Source organism: Eucyclogobius newberryi, unplaced genomic scaffold (assembly GCF_026437365.1).
Source record: "Eucyclogobius newberryi isolate DKJ021-1_F unplaced genomic scaffold, fEucNew1.0.hap1 SCAF_21, whole genome shotgun sequence".
Taxonomy (NCBI): Eukaryota; Metazoa; Chordata; class Actinopteri; order Gobiiformes; family Gobiidae; genus Eucyclogobius; species Eucyclogobius newberryi.
Genome location: NW_027315846.1, coordinates 9,059,205 through 9,074,734, shown reverse-complemented (window position 1 = coordinate 9,074,734; position 15,530 = coordinate 9,059,205). Strand labels below are relative to the sequence as shown.

The 15,530-nt window shown below is 41.0% G+C and overlaps 1 protein-coding gene across 1 annotated transcript in view; it reads right to left on the bottom strand.

The window, feature by feature from the left end:
* Positions 1–2,197: 2,197 nt before the first annotated feature.
* The window catches only part of pld1a (phospholipase D1a), a 49,203-nt gene continuing 35,870 nt past the window's right edge, over positions 2,198–15,530 (bottom strand). Inside the window, exons 24-25 of the mRNA XM_072457552.1 lie at positions 4,443–4,560; positions 2,198–3,215 (exon numbers count right to left, since the gene is read on the bottom strand). Coding sequence (XP_072313653.1) covers positions 2,991–3,215; positions 4,443–4,560 — 343 coding nt within the window. The 3' untranslated portion in view covers positions 2,198–2,990. The remainder of the gene's footprint in view (positions 3,216–4,442; positions 4,561–15,530) is intronic.

The window sequence follows — 15,530 nt, the reverse complement described above, 5'->3', positions numbered from 1 at the left end:
TGGTGTGTTTCTGTTCCAGGTCGTTGATATGATCTATTGTAAGATTGTAAGATTGTAAGAGGGGAATCTTTTCAATGCTTTGGAAGTAGTATTTTTAAGTACTTGTTTTGATCTGTCTTGTGTATCTCTTCCTGGTCGATCTATTGTTCAGCCGATTGTAAGATTGTAAGAGGGGAATCTTTTCAATGCTTTGGAAGTAGTATTTTTAAGTACTTGTTTTGATCTGTCTTGTGTATCTCTTCCTGGTCGATCTATTGTTCAGCCGATTGTAAGATTGTAAGAGGGGAATCTTTTCAATGCTTTGGAAATAGTCTTTTGAAGTACTTTTGATCTCTGCTGTGTTTCTGTTCCAGGTCGTTGATATGATCAATTGTTCAGCCGATTGTAAGATAATATAACCTGTATTTGTCCCAATGGGGGAAGTCCAGACAAGTTATGTTTTATACCTTACCATCCATGACTACAAGCTTTTATTATAGTTTATACAGTATAGGTCATTTTATACACAGGGTTAACTTATCTTACATGATATTAAACATATACTGTACTGAAAGTGTAGTATGATTGAAGCATTCCCCAATAAGGTTATTAATCATCACAAAACTGAAACTTAATCATATTCTAATGCTTACACACTTAAAAAGACTTCACCCATTAGACTTGAGTTGAAATTGCCATAGTCAGATCAATAACCTAAAGTGTAGATAGTAGTACACAATAGTAACTGGTATTAACTGTACTTTTTGGCACAACTAGAATGACATAATCTGATTTTTTCCCCTTAAATTTGCTCAAATCCAATAACAATCAGTATAATGCGTCATGCAATAAATCCCTAAAGATAACTTCCTTCTCCCCATGTTCAGCTTGTTCAAACTTGCTCAAACACCGTCCGTTCGACTGGAATTACATGGAAGAGGCAGACATGACAAAGAGGGTGGATCAGGAACAAAGATTGCATTTAGTGGAACGTAAGCTTGTTAAGATTTGATTTCCAGGTAATTGTTTGACAGTTATAAAATGACAGCTGGCATGCACACACGTTTCTTCAGAAGAGATTTGCTACACAAACCTGTCTTGTAAGCCGTAACAACTGTTCTTATATAAGGTTTTGGTTCATTCACTGGCCACGTAATATGACTAGAGCCTTAGAAACAAAAACAACCAACATTGAAAAAGATGAAAAAGGATATGTTTGGGCACATGAGAAACATAAAGTTAAAATCATTGTTACAAAAACATGTGGGAAAGACCCAAAGAACAGAGCAAAAGTCGGTTACATGAATTTAAATTTAAATATTTATGTATTCTTCAAATGAGTGTATGAACATTAATAAAACTTTGCATTTAGTTTCGTAAAAGTAGGTCACAACAGATTCCATGACTAGAATAAGTGACTCAATAGCTTGAATGGGTGTGTTTTATAATCCACCAGTCCCTAGTCAAGAGACACAACCCAGTCCACCTCACTCTCGTTCACACTGCAGTGACAGCGGCTCAAAGTGGGTTAACTGGCTTTAACATCAGTATAAAGAACATTTAAAGTAGAGTTATAGTAGAGCTATAAGGAGAACACAAACATTCCACTGCTGAAACCTGCACATATAACGGCAATGCACAAAAAGCTCAAACAAACAATTACATTAACTATAAAATGCAATTATTCACTATTATTCAGAATGGTTTCCCACTTTTTTTTGGTGCTACAGTGTTCCAAGTAATTTCTCTTGTAGATAATTAAAAAAAAAAGAAAAAAGCGTGTCTGAAAATTAATGAAACATTTCCCAATAAAAGCAGGGTTGTACATGCAGTATCAAAAGGATCTTGGTGTGACTCAAAAGTACCTGCCCATGAACGGGAGCGGGGAAAAGGCCACAGTTCCCAAGAACCTGCATCAAATGTAGACTGGAAAAAACCTGCAAAAAATACCTGCAACTGAGAAAAGATTTATACTGTGCAAAACATTTAACGAGACAGCATTGAGACAAACTGACTAAAGCTAAACCATCCTCCAATAAACAGAAGATACATGACGATCCATATGGAGGGGGGAAAATAGTAATCTTAACCCCAAAAACAAACATTTGGTGACATTAAATGTATTTAGTAACATGTGAAATGATTCACTGCCTTCAGCACTGAAAAAAATACTTAAAATTGTACTTTTCACAATGAGCCAAAATATAGATGCACATAATACCAAATAAGTGTTTATTTAATTTCACATTATTGGAGTTACATTTAAAATACTACTTCTACATGCATTAATAGCCTTGTAAGTCGCATACATTTAAACAAAGTAGCGTGACATTCATTACTCTTACAAAGAGAGAAGAAGAACTCACCAACATATTCCAGAAAATTGGCCATGGAAAGTTAAATCATATATAAAAAAGGCTTGTCTGATACATAGCAGATTACACAGAAAAGGCAATAATAAAGAATTACAACTGGATGTAAAAAAAACAAAAAAAACTTAAAAACATGCGTGTGATTGTTGCCGTTTATAGAGATTGCGCTCCCTCTGCTGGTCAAAAAGCATTTTAAAGGTGATAAAGAGCTGCTTTCGTTGCCATCAGAGGGATATCAATAGAATAAGTCAGCACATGTAATGAAAAGCTGGAAATTAAAACCGGAAAAACAGTAGCTGCTGCTTCTCTGACTGGTGCATGCTTCACGTATGACCATTTTGAGACATTTTATGAAAACAATTGTCACTTTACAAGGAAACTGTATGTTACTATTTGCATGCAAGTCTTCGTGTCCTTCATCGTCACATATGGTACTTTAGTTTTCCATCGTCCAAAACCAGGATTTCCACAGAATGAATGTGTTTGATTAAAAGCAGTTGTCTTCAGGCCTCTCTTTGCTTATGTTTTTTCTATACTTCATACATAAAGAGGCAAATAATGTCCCATACTCCCAAGCAAGAGGCAGATTTGTCTTTATGAAGGGCTTTTTGCCATGTTCCGTAAGCCCTCTGTGCTTCTCTATGTCCAGATCTCGGTTGGGACCATAGCCTCTTTGGATCCCACAGAAGGCATGAGGTTTTGCTCCGACAGGAAGTCCAAAGGAAACTGGACCAAAAAGCCCCGGATTTTCTTCAGTTCCTCCCGGGCTTTGGTCAGATCGGTCTGAGCCAGTCCCAGTTTGGTCTGGTACTGCTCCAGCTCCGTCATGTTACGCACCAGAGACGAGGGAAGGCACCGGAACACCTGAGGGAGATACAGAGTTATACACTGCTAAAGCGAATTAAATGATAAATAGCTGTGAGCAATATTGATAAAGATATAAATGTGTTTTTTGGGTTTTTTTTTTTTACGATCCCAAAAACAATGTTCAGATTGTATATTTGTAATCCATCAGAAATGTGCTTATCGTGCCAGTGAAGTCTTGGTTGAGGATCAATGATTGCACAAAAAACACATGTATTAGAGGTGCAATGATTAATCAACAAATCACAACCAGTTGATAGTAAAAAAAACATTCTAGTTGTATGTTCATAATCATTATCTGGACTCTTAAGACACTTACGAAAATATATTTTTATAACAAAGACAGTGGCATTGTTTAATCAAAATGTCAGAAGTAAAAAGAGTAAATATTTCTCTATCTGTAAATATTCAGTCACCTAAGTTCAACATTTATTTGGTTGTTGATGTATTTAAAAAGTGTCAATGTACAATAGAAATAATCATTTGAGAAGCTGCTAGTCGACTACTAAAATTATTGTTAGATTATAGAATTATTAACTCAGATATAACAATATACTGAAGGAAAATTACTCCGGTTACTTTGCTTTTTATTGTAACTGGATTTTTTTTTGGCCTTTTGACAGTTTCTTACTATAGACAACATTTTTAATAATAAATCGCCTGTCTGTGTCAAAAAATGAGACCAGAAAGACTAAAATGTCACGTGTGTTTCTTGTCAAGTGACCGTGCCTCTCAATCGCTCGTCATACATTCACGTGAACTCTATGAAATCAGCCACCTCAGCCTTTCCATCTACTTTCCATCACCACCTCACCTCTTAGTATTATTTTGTCCTATGTTAGCTTATTTTTATTTTTTTATTTTTATTTCATTTACAATTTTTTTTCAATCATTTATTCATTTATTTTTTCTCTATTCCCTATTTATTTTTTTCTCTATTCACTATTAAGAATATGAGAGGTTCTGTAAATAGGAGTTTTGTTTATAAGAGTTTTTTTCCTATTAAGAGTGTTATCTGTTCCTTTCTTCTGTATCTACTTGTGTTACAGCACCGAAATTTCCCCACATATCTTATCTTATCTTAACAATGTGTATTATCTGCCAGAATACCTACAGTATGATACTTCCTGTACTGCACTGTTAACTTCTCCTCACTGCTTAAACACGCTCTGCCTCCGTCTCCTGGTTGAATCAAATCCGTAATGGTGACGTGTTGGGACGACGTACCTTCTCGTAGATGGTGGCGTTGCGGCCGGCCGTGGTCATCCAAACCTCTTTGTAGAAGCGGTCACTGACTGGGTCTGCGAGGTCAATGCTGTCGTCCGTGTGGCCTCCGAGGATCGTTCTGGAAAAGGAAAATAGGTGCTACTTTGACCTTTGTCAGGTTTTATTCGGCGCGGGCGACTTGTGCATTATGGGTAAGGAAGGGAGAAGTGTTGCAGTTACAGCGCATAGAAAAGCTGCTAATCCTACAGTTTAACTTTCTATAAATATGTAATGGAAAATATGGCATGGTTGTCTGTATTAGCTTAGCAGTTTTTCAATGTGATCTTCGTTTTTTACTGCTGCTCGACGACGAGTTTAAAATGTTCTCTCTTCAAAACAGAAACTGCGAAATCTAATTAGACAAAATGCAACAGTAAAAAATAATAATGATATTTATGAATGAAAGAAACTTGTAAACAACAAACTCCAATTATAGTTCTACTTCACTACGTTTAGACACTTAAACATTAACATTTAATTGAATGGGACGAGAACATCTTGTACACAATAAAATAATCGTCCAAGTACTACAGCGCATTCCAATCTCTACTACTACTACTTTACTTCTCACTGCGCTCCAATGAAAGACCTGAACGTGCCCCATGAAAGTAACACAAACGATTAAAAATAACACGAAAACAAAAGCGTCTGAAGACAAACTCTACAGAGCAAAACAGAGGGACAGGAAATGAAAGAGAGGAGGTGTTAAGAGGAGGTGTATAGTGAAGAGACGAGGTGTATAGTGAAGAGAGGAGGTGTATAGTGAAGAGAGGAGGTGTATAGTGAAGAGAGAAGGTGTTAAGAGGAGGTGTATAGTGAAGAGGAGGTGTATAGTGAAGAGAGGAGGTGTATAGTGAAGAGAGGAGGTGTATAGTGAAGAGAGGGGGTATATAGTGAAGAGGAGGTATATAGTGAAGAGAGGAGGTACATAGTGAAGAGAGGAGGTGTATAGTGAAGAGAGGAGGTGTATAGTGAAGAGAGGAGGTGTATAGTGAAGAGAGGAGGTGTTAAGAGGAGGTGTATAGTGAAGAGAGGAGGTGTATAGTGAAGAGAGGGGGTATATAGTGAAGAGGAGGTATATAGTTAAGAGAGGAGGTGTATAGTGAAGAGAGGAGGTGTATAGTGAAGAGAGGAGGTGTATAGTGAAGAGGAGGTATATAGTGAAGAGAGGAGGTACATAGTGAAGAGAGGAGGTGTATAGTGAAGAGAGGAGGTGTATAGTGAAGAGAGGAGGTGTATAGTGAAGAGAGGAGGTGTTAAGAGGAGGTGTATAGTGAAGAGAGGAGGTGTATAGTGAAGAGAGGAGGTGTATAGTGAAGAGAGGAGGTGTATAGTGAAGAGAGGAGGTGTATAGTGAAGAGAGGAGGTGTTAAGAGGAGGTGTATCGTGAAGAGAGGAGGTACATAGTGAAGAGAGGAGGTGTATAGTGAAGAGAGGAGGTGTATAGTGAAGAGAGGAGGTGTATAGTGAAGAGAGGAGGTGTTAAGAGGAGGTGTATAGTGAAGAGAGGAGGTGTATAGTGAAGAGAGGGGGTATATAGTGAAGAGGAGGTATATAGTTAAGAGAGGAGGTGTATAGTGAAGAGAGGAGGTGTATAGTGAAGAGAGGAGGTATATAGTGAAGAGAGGAGGTGTATAGTGAAGAGGAGGTATATAGTTAAGAGAGGAGGTGTATAGTGAAGAGAGGAGGTATATAGTGAAGAGGAGGTATATAGTTAAGAGAGGAGGTGTATAGTGAAGAGAGGAGGTATATAGTGAAGAGAGGAGGTATATAATGAAGAGAGGAGATGTATAGTTAAGAGAGGAGGTGTATAGTGAAGAGAGGAGGTGTATAGTGAAGAGAGGAGGTGTATAGTGAAGAGAGGAGGTGTATAGTGAAGAGAGGAGGTGTTAAGAGGAGGTGTATAGTGAAGAGAGGAGGTGTATAGTGAAGAGAGGAGGTGTTAAGAGGAGGTGTATAGTGAAGAGAGAGGTACATAGTGAAGAGAGGAGGTGTATAGTGAAGAGAGGGGGTATATAGTGAAGAGGAGGTATATAGTTAAGAGAGGAGGTGTATAGTGAAGAGAGGAGGTGTATAGTGAAGAGAGGAGGTATATAGTGAAGAGGAGGTATATAGTTAAGAGAGGAGGTGTATAGTGAAGAGAGGAGGTATATAGTGAAGAGAGGAGGTGTATAGTGAAGAGAGGAGGTGTATAGTGAAGAGAGGAGGTGTTAAGAGGAGGTGTATAGTGAAGAGAGGAGGTGTATAGTGAAGAGAGGAGGTGTTAAGAGGAGGTGTATAGTGAAGAGAGGAGGTATATAGTGAAGAGAGGAGGTGTATAGTGAAGAGAGGAGGTGTATAGTGAAGAGAGGAGGTGTTAAGAGGAGGTGTATAGTGAAGAGAGGGGGTGTATAGTGAAGAGAGGGGGTGTATAGTGAAGAGGAGGTATATAGTGAAGAGAGGAGGTACATAGTGAAGAGAGGAGGTGTATAGTGAAGAGAGGAGGTGTATAGTGAAGAGAGGAGGTATATAGTGAAGAGAGGAGGTGTTAAGAGGAGGTGTATAGTGAAGAGAGGGGGTATATAGTGAAGAGGAGGTATATAGTTAAGAGAGGAGGTGTATAGTGAAGAGAGGAGGTGTATAGTGAAGAGAGGAGGTGTATAGTGAAGAGAGGGGGTATATAGTGAAGAGGAGGTATATAGTTAAGAGAGGAGGTGTATAGTGAAGAGAGGAGGTGTATAGTGAAGAGAGGAGGTATATAGTGAAGAGAGGAGGTGTATAGTGAAGAGAGGAGGTGTATAGAGAAGAGAGGAGGTGTATAGTGAAGAGAGGGGGTATATAGTGAAGAGGAGGTATATAGTTAAGAGAGGAGGTGTATAGTGAAGAGAGGAGGTGTATAGTGAAGAGAGGAGGTATATAGTGAAGAGAGGAGAAGTATAGTGAAGAGAGGAGGTATATAGTGAAGAGAGGAGGTATATAGTGAAGAGAGAAGGTGTTAAGAGGAGGTGTATAGTGAAGAGAGGAGGTGTATAGTGAAGAGAGAAGGTGTTAAGAGGAGGTGTATAGTGAAGAGAGGAGGTGTATAGTGAAGAGAGAAGGTGTTAAGAGGAGGTGTATAGTGAAGAGAGGAGGTGTATAGTGAAGAGAGGAGGTGTTAAGAGGAGGTGTATAGTGAAGAGAGGAGGTGTATAGTGAAGAGAGGAGGTGTATAGTGAAGAGAGGAGGTATATAGTGAAGAGAGGAGGTGTATAGTGAAGAGAGGAGGTGTATAGTGAAGAGAGGAGGTGTATAGTGAAGAGAGAAGGTGTATAGTGAAGAGAGGAGGTGTTAAGAGGAGGTGTATAGTGAAGAGAGGAGGTGTATAGTGAAGAGAGGAGGTGTTAAGAGGAGGTGTATAGTGAAGAGAGGAGGTACATAGTGAAGAGAGGAGGTGTATAGTGAAGAGAGGAGGTACATAGTGAAGAGAGGAGGTACATAGTGAAGAGAGGAGGTACATAGTGAAGAGAGGAGGTGTATAGTGAAGAGAGGAGGTACATAGTGAAGAGAGGAGGTGTATAGTGAAGAGAGGAGGTGTATAGTGAAGAGAGGAGGTATATAGTGAAGAGAGGAGGTGTATAGTGAAGAGGAGGTATATAGTTAAGAGAGGAGGTGTATAGTGAAGAGGAGGTATATAGTGAAGAGAGGAGGTGTATAGTGAAGAGAGGGGGTGTATAGTGAAGAGAGGAGGTGTATAGTGAAGAGAGGAGGTGTATAGTGAAGAGAGGGGGTGTATAGTGAAGAGAGGAGGTGTTAAGAGGAGGTGTATAGTGAAGAGAGGAGGTGTATAGTGAAGAGAGGGGGTATATAGTGAAGAGGAGGTATATAGTTAAGAGAGGAGGTGTATAGTGAAGAGAGGAGGTGTATAGTGAAGAGAGGAGGTATATAGTGAAGAGAGGAGGTGTATAGTGAAGAGGAGGTATATAGTTAAGAGAGGAGGTGTATAGTGAAGAGAGGAGGTATATAGTGAAGAGGAGGTATATAGTTAAGAGAGGAGGTGTATAGTGAAGAGAGGAGGTATATAGTGAAGAGAGGAGGTGTATAGTGAAGAGGAGGTATATAGTTAAGAGAGGAAGTGTATAGTGAAGAGAGGAGGTATATAATGAAGAGAGGAGGTGTATAGTTAAGAGAGGTGTATAGTGAAGAGAGGAAGTGTATAGTGAAGAGAGGAGGTGTATAGTGAAGAGAGGAGGTGTATAGTGAAGAGAGGAGGTGTATAGTGAAGAGAGGAGGTGTTAAGAGGAGGTGTATAGTGAAGAGAGGAGGTGTATAGTGAAGAGAGGAGGTGTTAAGAGGAGGTGTATAGTGAAGAGAGAGGTACATAGTGAAGAGAGGAGGTATATAGTGAAGAGAGGAGGTGTATAGTGAAGAGAGGAGGTGTATAGTGAAGAGAGGGGGTATATAGTGAAGAGGAGGTATATAGTTAAGAGAGGAGGTGTATAGTGAAGAGAGGAGGTGTATAGTGAAGAGAGGAGGTATATAGTGAAGAGGAGGTATATAGTTAAGAGAGGAGGTGTATAGTGAAGAGAGGAGGTATATAGTGAAGAGAGGAGGTGTATAGTGAAGAGAGGAGGTGTATAGTGAAGAGAGGAGGTGTATAGTGAAGAGAGGAGGTGTTAAGAGGAGGTGTATAGTGAAGAGAGGAGGTGTATAGTGAAGAGAGGAGGTGTATAGTGAAGAGCGGGGGTGTATAGTGAAGAGAGGGGGTGTATAGTGAAGAGGAGGTATATAGTGAAGAGAGGAGGTACATAGTGAAGAGAGGAGGTGTATAGTGAAGAGAGGAGGTGTATAGTGAAGAGAGGAGGTATATAGTGAAGAGAGGAGGTGTTAAGAGGAGGTGTATAGTGAAGAGAGGAGGTGTATAGTGAAGAGAGGGGGTATATAGTGAAGAGGAGGTATATAGTTAAGAGAGGAGGTGTATAGTGAAGAGAGGAGGTGTATAGTGAAGAGAGGAGGTGTATAGTGAAGAGAGGGGGTATATAGTGAAGAGGAGGTATATAGTTAAGAGAGGAGGTGTATAGTGAAGAGAGGAGGTGTATAGTGAAGAGAGGAGGTATATAGTGAAGAGAGGAGGTGTATAGTGAAGAGAGGAGGTGTATAGTGAAGAGAGGAGGTGTATAGTGAAGAGAGGGGGTATATAGTGAAGAGGAGGTATATAGTTAAGAGAGGAGGTGTATAGTGAAGAGAGGAGGTGTATAGTGAAGAGAGGAGGTATATAGTGAAGAGAGGAGGTGTATAGTGAAGAGAGGAGGTATATAGTGAAGAGAGGAGGTATATAGTGAAGGGAGAAGGTGTTAAGAGGAGGTGTATAGTGAAGAGAGGAGGTGTATAGTGAAGAGAGAAGGTGTTAAGAGGAGGTGTATAGTGAAGAGAGGAGGTGTATAGTGAAGAGAGAAGGTGTTAAGAGGAGGTGTATAGTGAAGAGAGGAGGTGTATAGTGAAGAGAGGAGGTGTTAAGAGGAGGTGTATAGTGAAGAGAGGAGGTGTATAGTGAAGAGAGGAGGTGTATAGTGAAGAGAGGAGGTATATAGTGAAGAGAGGAGGTGTATAGTGAAGAGAGGAGGTGTATAGTGAAGAGAGGAGGTGTATAGTGAAGAGAGAAGGTGTATAGTGAAGAGAGGAGGTGTTAAGAGGAGGTGTATAGTGAAGAGAGGAGGTGTATAGTGAAGAGAGGAGGTGTTAAGAGGAGGTGTATAGTGAAGAGAGGAGGTACATAGTGAAGAGAGGAGGTGTATAGTGAAGAGAGGAGGTACATAGTGAAGAGAGGAGGTACATAGTGAAGAGAGGAGGTACATAGTGAAGAGAGGAGGTGTATAGTGAAGAGAGGAGGTACATAGTGAAGAGAGGAGGTGTATAGTGAAGAGAGGTGTATAGTGAAGAGAGGAGGTACATAGTGAAGAGAGGAGGTGTATAGTGAAGAGAGGAGGTGTATAGTGAAGAGAGGAGGTATATAGTGAAGAGAGGAGGTGTATAGTGAAGAGGAGGTATATAGTTAAGAGAGGAGGTGTATAGTGAAGAGGAGGTATATAGTGAAGAGAGGAGGTGTATAGTGAAGAGAGGGGGTGTATAGTGAAGAGAGGAGGTGTATAGTGAAGAGAGGAGGTGTATAGTGAAGAGAGGAGGTGTTAAGAGGAGGTGTATAGTGAAGAGAGGAGGTACATAGTGAAGAGAGGAGGTGTATAGTGAAGAGAGGAGGTACATAGTGAAGAGAGGAGGTACATAGTGAAGAGAGGAGGTACATAGTGAAGAGAGGAGGTGTATAGTGAAGAGAGGAGGTACATAGTGAAGAGAGGAGGTGTATAGTGAAGAGAGGTGTATAGTGAAGAGAGGAGGTACATAGTGAAGAGAGGAGGTGTATAGTGAAGAGAGGAGGTGTATAGTGAAGAGAGGAGGTATATAGTGAAGAGAGGAGGTGTATAGTGAAGAGGAGGTATATAGTTAAGAGAGGAGGTGTATAGTGAAGAGGAGGTATATAGTGAAGAGAGGAGGTGTATAGTGAAGAGAGGGGGTGTATAGTGAAGAGAGGAGGTGTATAGTGAAGAGAGGAGGTGTATAGTGAAGAGAGGAGGTGTATAGTGAAGAGAGGGGGTGTATAGTGAAGAGAGGAGGTGTTAAGAGGAGGTGTATAGTGAAGAGAGGAGGTGTATAGTGAAGAGAGGGGGTATATAGTGAAGAGGAGGTATATAGTTAAGAGAGGAGGTGTATAGTGAAGAGAGGAGGTGTATAGTGAAGAGAGGAGGTATATAGTGAAGAGAGGAGGTGTATAGTGAAGAGGAGGTATATAGTTAAGAGAGGAGGTGTATAGTGAAGAGAGGAGGTATATAGTGAAGAGGAGGTATATAGTTAAGAGAGGAGGTGTATAGTGAAGAGAGGAGATATATAGTGAAGAGAGGAGGTGTATAGTGAAGAGGAGGTATATAGTTAAGAGAGGAAGTGTATAGTGAAGAGAGGAGGTATATAATGAAGAGAGGAGGTGTATAGTTAAGAGAGGTGTATAGTGAAGAGAGGAAGTGTATAGTGAAGAGAGGAGGTGTATAGTGAAGAGAGGAGGTGTATAGTGAAGAGAGGAGGTGTTAAGAGGAGGTGTATAGTGAAGAGAGGAGGTGTATAGTGAAGAGAGGAGGTGTTAAGAGGAGGTGTATAGTGAAGAGAGAGGTACATAGTGAAGAGAGAAGGTATATAGTGAAGAGAGGAGGTGTATAGTGAAGAGAGGAGGTGTATAGTGAAGAGAGGGGGTATATAGTGAAGAGGAGGTATATAGTTAAGAGAGGAGGTGTATAGTGAAGAGAGGAGGTGTATAGTGAAGAGAGGAGGTATATAGTGAAGAGGAGGTATATAGTTAAGAGAGGAGGTGTATAGTGAAGAGAGGAGGTATATAGTGAAGAGAGGAGGTGTATAGTGAAGAGAGGAGGTGTATAGTGAAGAGAGGAGGTGTATAGTGAAGAGAGGAGGTGTTAAGAGGAGGTGTATAGTGAAGAGAGGAGGTGTATAGTGAAGAGAGGAGGTGTATAGTGAAGAGCGGGGGTGTATAGTGAAGAGAGGGGGTGTATAGTGAAGAGGAGGTATATAGTGAAGAGAGGAGGTACATAGTGAAGAGAGGAGGTGTATAGTGAAGAGAGGAGGTGTATAGTGAAGAGAGGAAGTGTATAGTGAAGAGAGGAGGTGTATAGTGAAGAGAGGAGGTGTATAGTGAAGAGAGGAGGTGTATAGTGAAGAGAGGAGGTGTTAAGAGGAGGTGTATAGTGAAGAGAGGAGGTGTATAGTGAAGAGAGGAGGTGTTAAGAGGAGGTGTATAGTGAAGAGAGAGGTACATAGTGAAGAGAGGAGGTATATAGTGAAGAGAGGAGGTGTATAGTGAAGAGAGGAGGTGTATAGTGAAGAGAGGGGGTATATAGTGAAGAGGAGGTATATAGTTAAGAGAGGAGGTGTATAGTGAAGAGAGGAGGTGTATAGTGAAGAGAGGAGGTATATAGTGAAGAGGAGGTATATAGTTAAGAGAGGAGGTGTATAGTGAAGAGAGGAGGTATATAGTGAAGAGAGGAGGTGTATAGTGAAGAGAGGAGGTGTATAGTGAAGAGAGGAGGTGTATAGTGAAGAGAGGAGGTGTTAAGAGGAGGTGTATAGTGAAGAGAGGAGGTGTATAGTGAAGAGAGGAGGTGTATAGTGAAGAGCGGGGGTGTATAGTGAAGAGAGGGGGTGTATAGTGAAGAGGAGGTATATAGTGAAGAGAGGAGGTACATAGTGAAGAGAGGAGGTGTATAGTGAAGAGAGGAGGTGTATAGTGAAGAGAGGAGGTATATAGTGAAGAGAGGAGGTGTTAAGAGGAGTTGTATAGTGAAGAGAGGAGGTGTATAGTGAAGAGAGGGGGTATATAGTGAAGAGGAGGTATATAGTTAAGAGAGGAGGTGTATAGTGAAGAGAGGAGGTGTATAGTGAAGAGAGGAGGTGTATAGTGAAGAGAGGGGGTATATAGTGAAGAGGAGGTATATAGTTAAGAGAGGAGGTGTATAGTGAAGAGAGGAGGTGTATAGTGAAGAGAGGAGGTATATAGTGAAGAGAGGAGGTGTATAGTGAAGAGAGGAGGTGTATAGTGAAGAGAGGAGGTGTATAGTGAAGAGAGGGGGTATATAGTGAAGAGGAGGTATATAGTTAAGAGAGGAGGTGTATAGTGAAGAGAGGAGGTGTATAGTGAAGAGAGGAGGTATATAGTGAAGAGAGGAGGTGTATAGTGAAGAGAGGAGGTATATAGTGAAGAGAGGAGGTATATAGTGAAGGGAGAAGGTGTTAAGAGGAGGTGTATAGTGAAGAGAGGAGGTGTATAGTGAAGAGAGAAGGTGTTAAGAGGAGGTGTATAGTGAAGAGAGGAGGTGTATAGTGAAGAGAGAAGGTGTTAAGAGGAGGTGTATAGTGAAGAGAGGAGGTGTATAGTGAAGAGAGGAGGTGTTAAGAGGAGGTGTATAGTGAAGAGAGGAGGTGTATAGTGAAGAGAGGAGGTGTATAGTGAAGAGAGGAGGTATATAGTGAAGAGAGGAGGTGTATAGTGAAGAGAGGAGGTGTATAGTGAAGAGAGGAGGTGTATAGTGAAGAGAGAAGGTGTATAGTGAAGAGAGGAGGTGTTAAGAGGAGGTGTATAGTGAAGAGAGGAGGTGTATAGTGAAGAGAGGAGGTGTTAAGAGGAGGTGTATAGTGAAGAGAGGAGGTACATAGTGAAGAGAGGAGGTGTATAGTGAAGAGAGGAGGTACATAGTGAAGAGAGGAGGTACATAGTGAAGAGAGGAGGTACATAGTGAAGAGAGGAGGTGTATAGTGAAGAGAGGAGGTACATAGTGAAGAGAGGAGGTGTATAGTGAAGAGAGGTGTATAGTGAAGAGAGGAGGTACATAGTGAAGAGAGGAGGTGTATAGTGAAGAGAGGAGGTGTATAGTGAAGAGAGGAGGTATATAGTGAAGAGAGGAGGTGTATAGTGAAGAGGAGGTATATAGTTAAGAGAGGAGGTGTATAGTGAAGAGGAGGTATATAGTGAAGAGAGGAGGTGTATAGTGAAGAGAGGGGGTGTATAGTGAAGAGAGGAGGTGTATAGTGAAGAGAGGAGGTGTATAGTGAAGAGAGGAGGTTTTAAGAGGAGGTGTATAGTGAAGAGAGGAGGTACATAGTGAAGAGAGGAGGTGTATAGTGAAGAGAGGAGGTACATAGTGAAGAGAGGAGGTACATAGTGAAGAGAGGAGGTACATAGTGAAGAGAGGAGGTGTATAGTGAAGAGAGGAGGTACATAGTGAAGAGAGGAGGTGTATAGTGAAGAGAGGTGTATAGTGAAGAGAGGAGGTACATAGTGAAGAGAGGAGGTGTATAGTGAAGAGAGGAGGTGTATAGTGAAGAGAGGAGGTATATAGTGAAGAGAGGAGGTGTATAGTGAAGAGGAGGTATATAGTTAAGAGAGGAGGTGTATAGTGAAGAGGAGGTATATAGTGAAGAGAGGAGGTGTATAGTGAAGAGAGGGGGTGTATAGTGAAGAGAGGAGGTGTATAGTGAAGAGAGGAGGTGTATAGTGAAGAGAGGAGGTGTATAGTGAAGAGAGGGGGTGTATAGTGAAGAGAGGAGGTGTTAAGAGGAGGTGTATAGTGAAGAGAGGAGGTGTATAGTGAAGAGAGGGGGTATATAGTGAAGAGGAGGTATATAGTTAAGAGAGGAGGTGTATAGTGAAGAGAGGAGGTGTATAGTGAAGAGAGGAGGTATATAGTGAAGAGAGGAGGTGTATAGTGAAGAGGAGGTATATAGTTAAGAGAGGAGGTGTATAGTGAAGAGAGGAGGTATATAGTGAAGAGGAGGTATATAGTTAAGAGAGGAGGTGTATAGTGAAGAGAGGAGATATATAGTGAAGAGAGGAGGTGTATAGTGAAGAGGAGGTATATAGTTAAGAGAGGAAGTGTATAGTGAAGAGAGGAGGTATATAATGAAGAGAGGAGGTGTATAGTTAAGAGAGGTGTATAGTGAAGAGAGGAAGTGTATAGTGAAGAGAGGAGGTGTATAGTGAAGAGAGGAGGTGTATAGTGAAGAGAGGAGGTGTATAGTGAAGAGAGGAGGTGTTAAGAGGAGGTGTATAGTGAAGAGAGGAGGTGTATAGTGAAGAGAGGAGGTGTTAGGAGGAGGTGTATAGTGAAGAGAGAGGTACATAGTGAAGAGAGAAGGTATATAGTGAAGAGAGGAGGTGTATAGTGAAGAGAGGAGGTGTATAGTGAAGAGAGGGGGTATATAGTGAAGAGGAGGTATATAGTTAAGAGAGGAGGTGTATAGTGAAGAGAGGAGGTGTATAGTGAAGAGAGGAGGTATATAGTGAAGAGGAGGTATATAGTTAAGAGAGGAGGTGTATAGTGAAGAGAGGAGGTATATAGTGAAGAGAGGAGGTGTATAGTGAAGAGAGGAGGTGTATAGTGAAGAGAGGAGGTGTATAGTGAAGAGAGGAGGTGTTAAGAGGAGGTGTATAGTGAAGAGAGGAGGTGTATAGTGAAGAGAGGAGGTGTATAGTGAAGAGCGGGG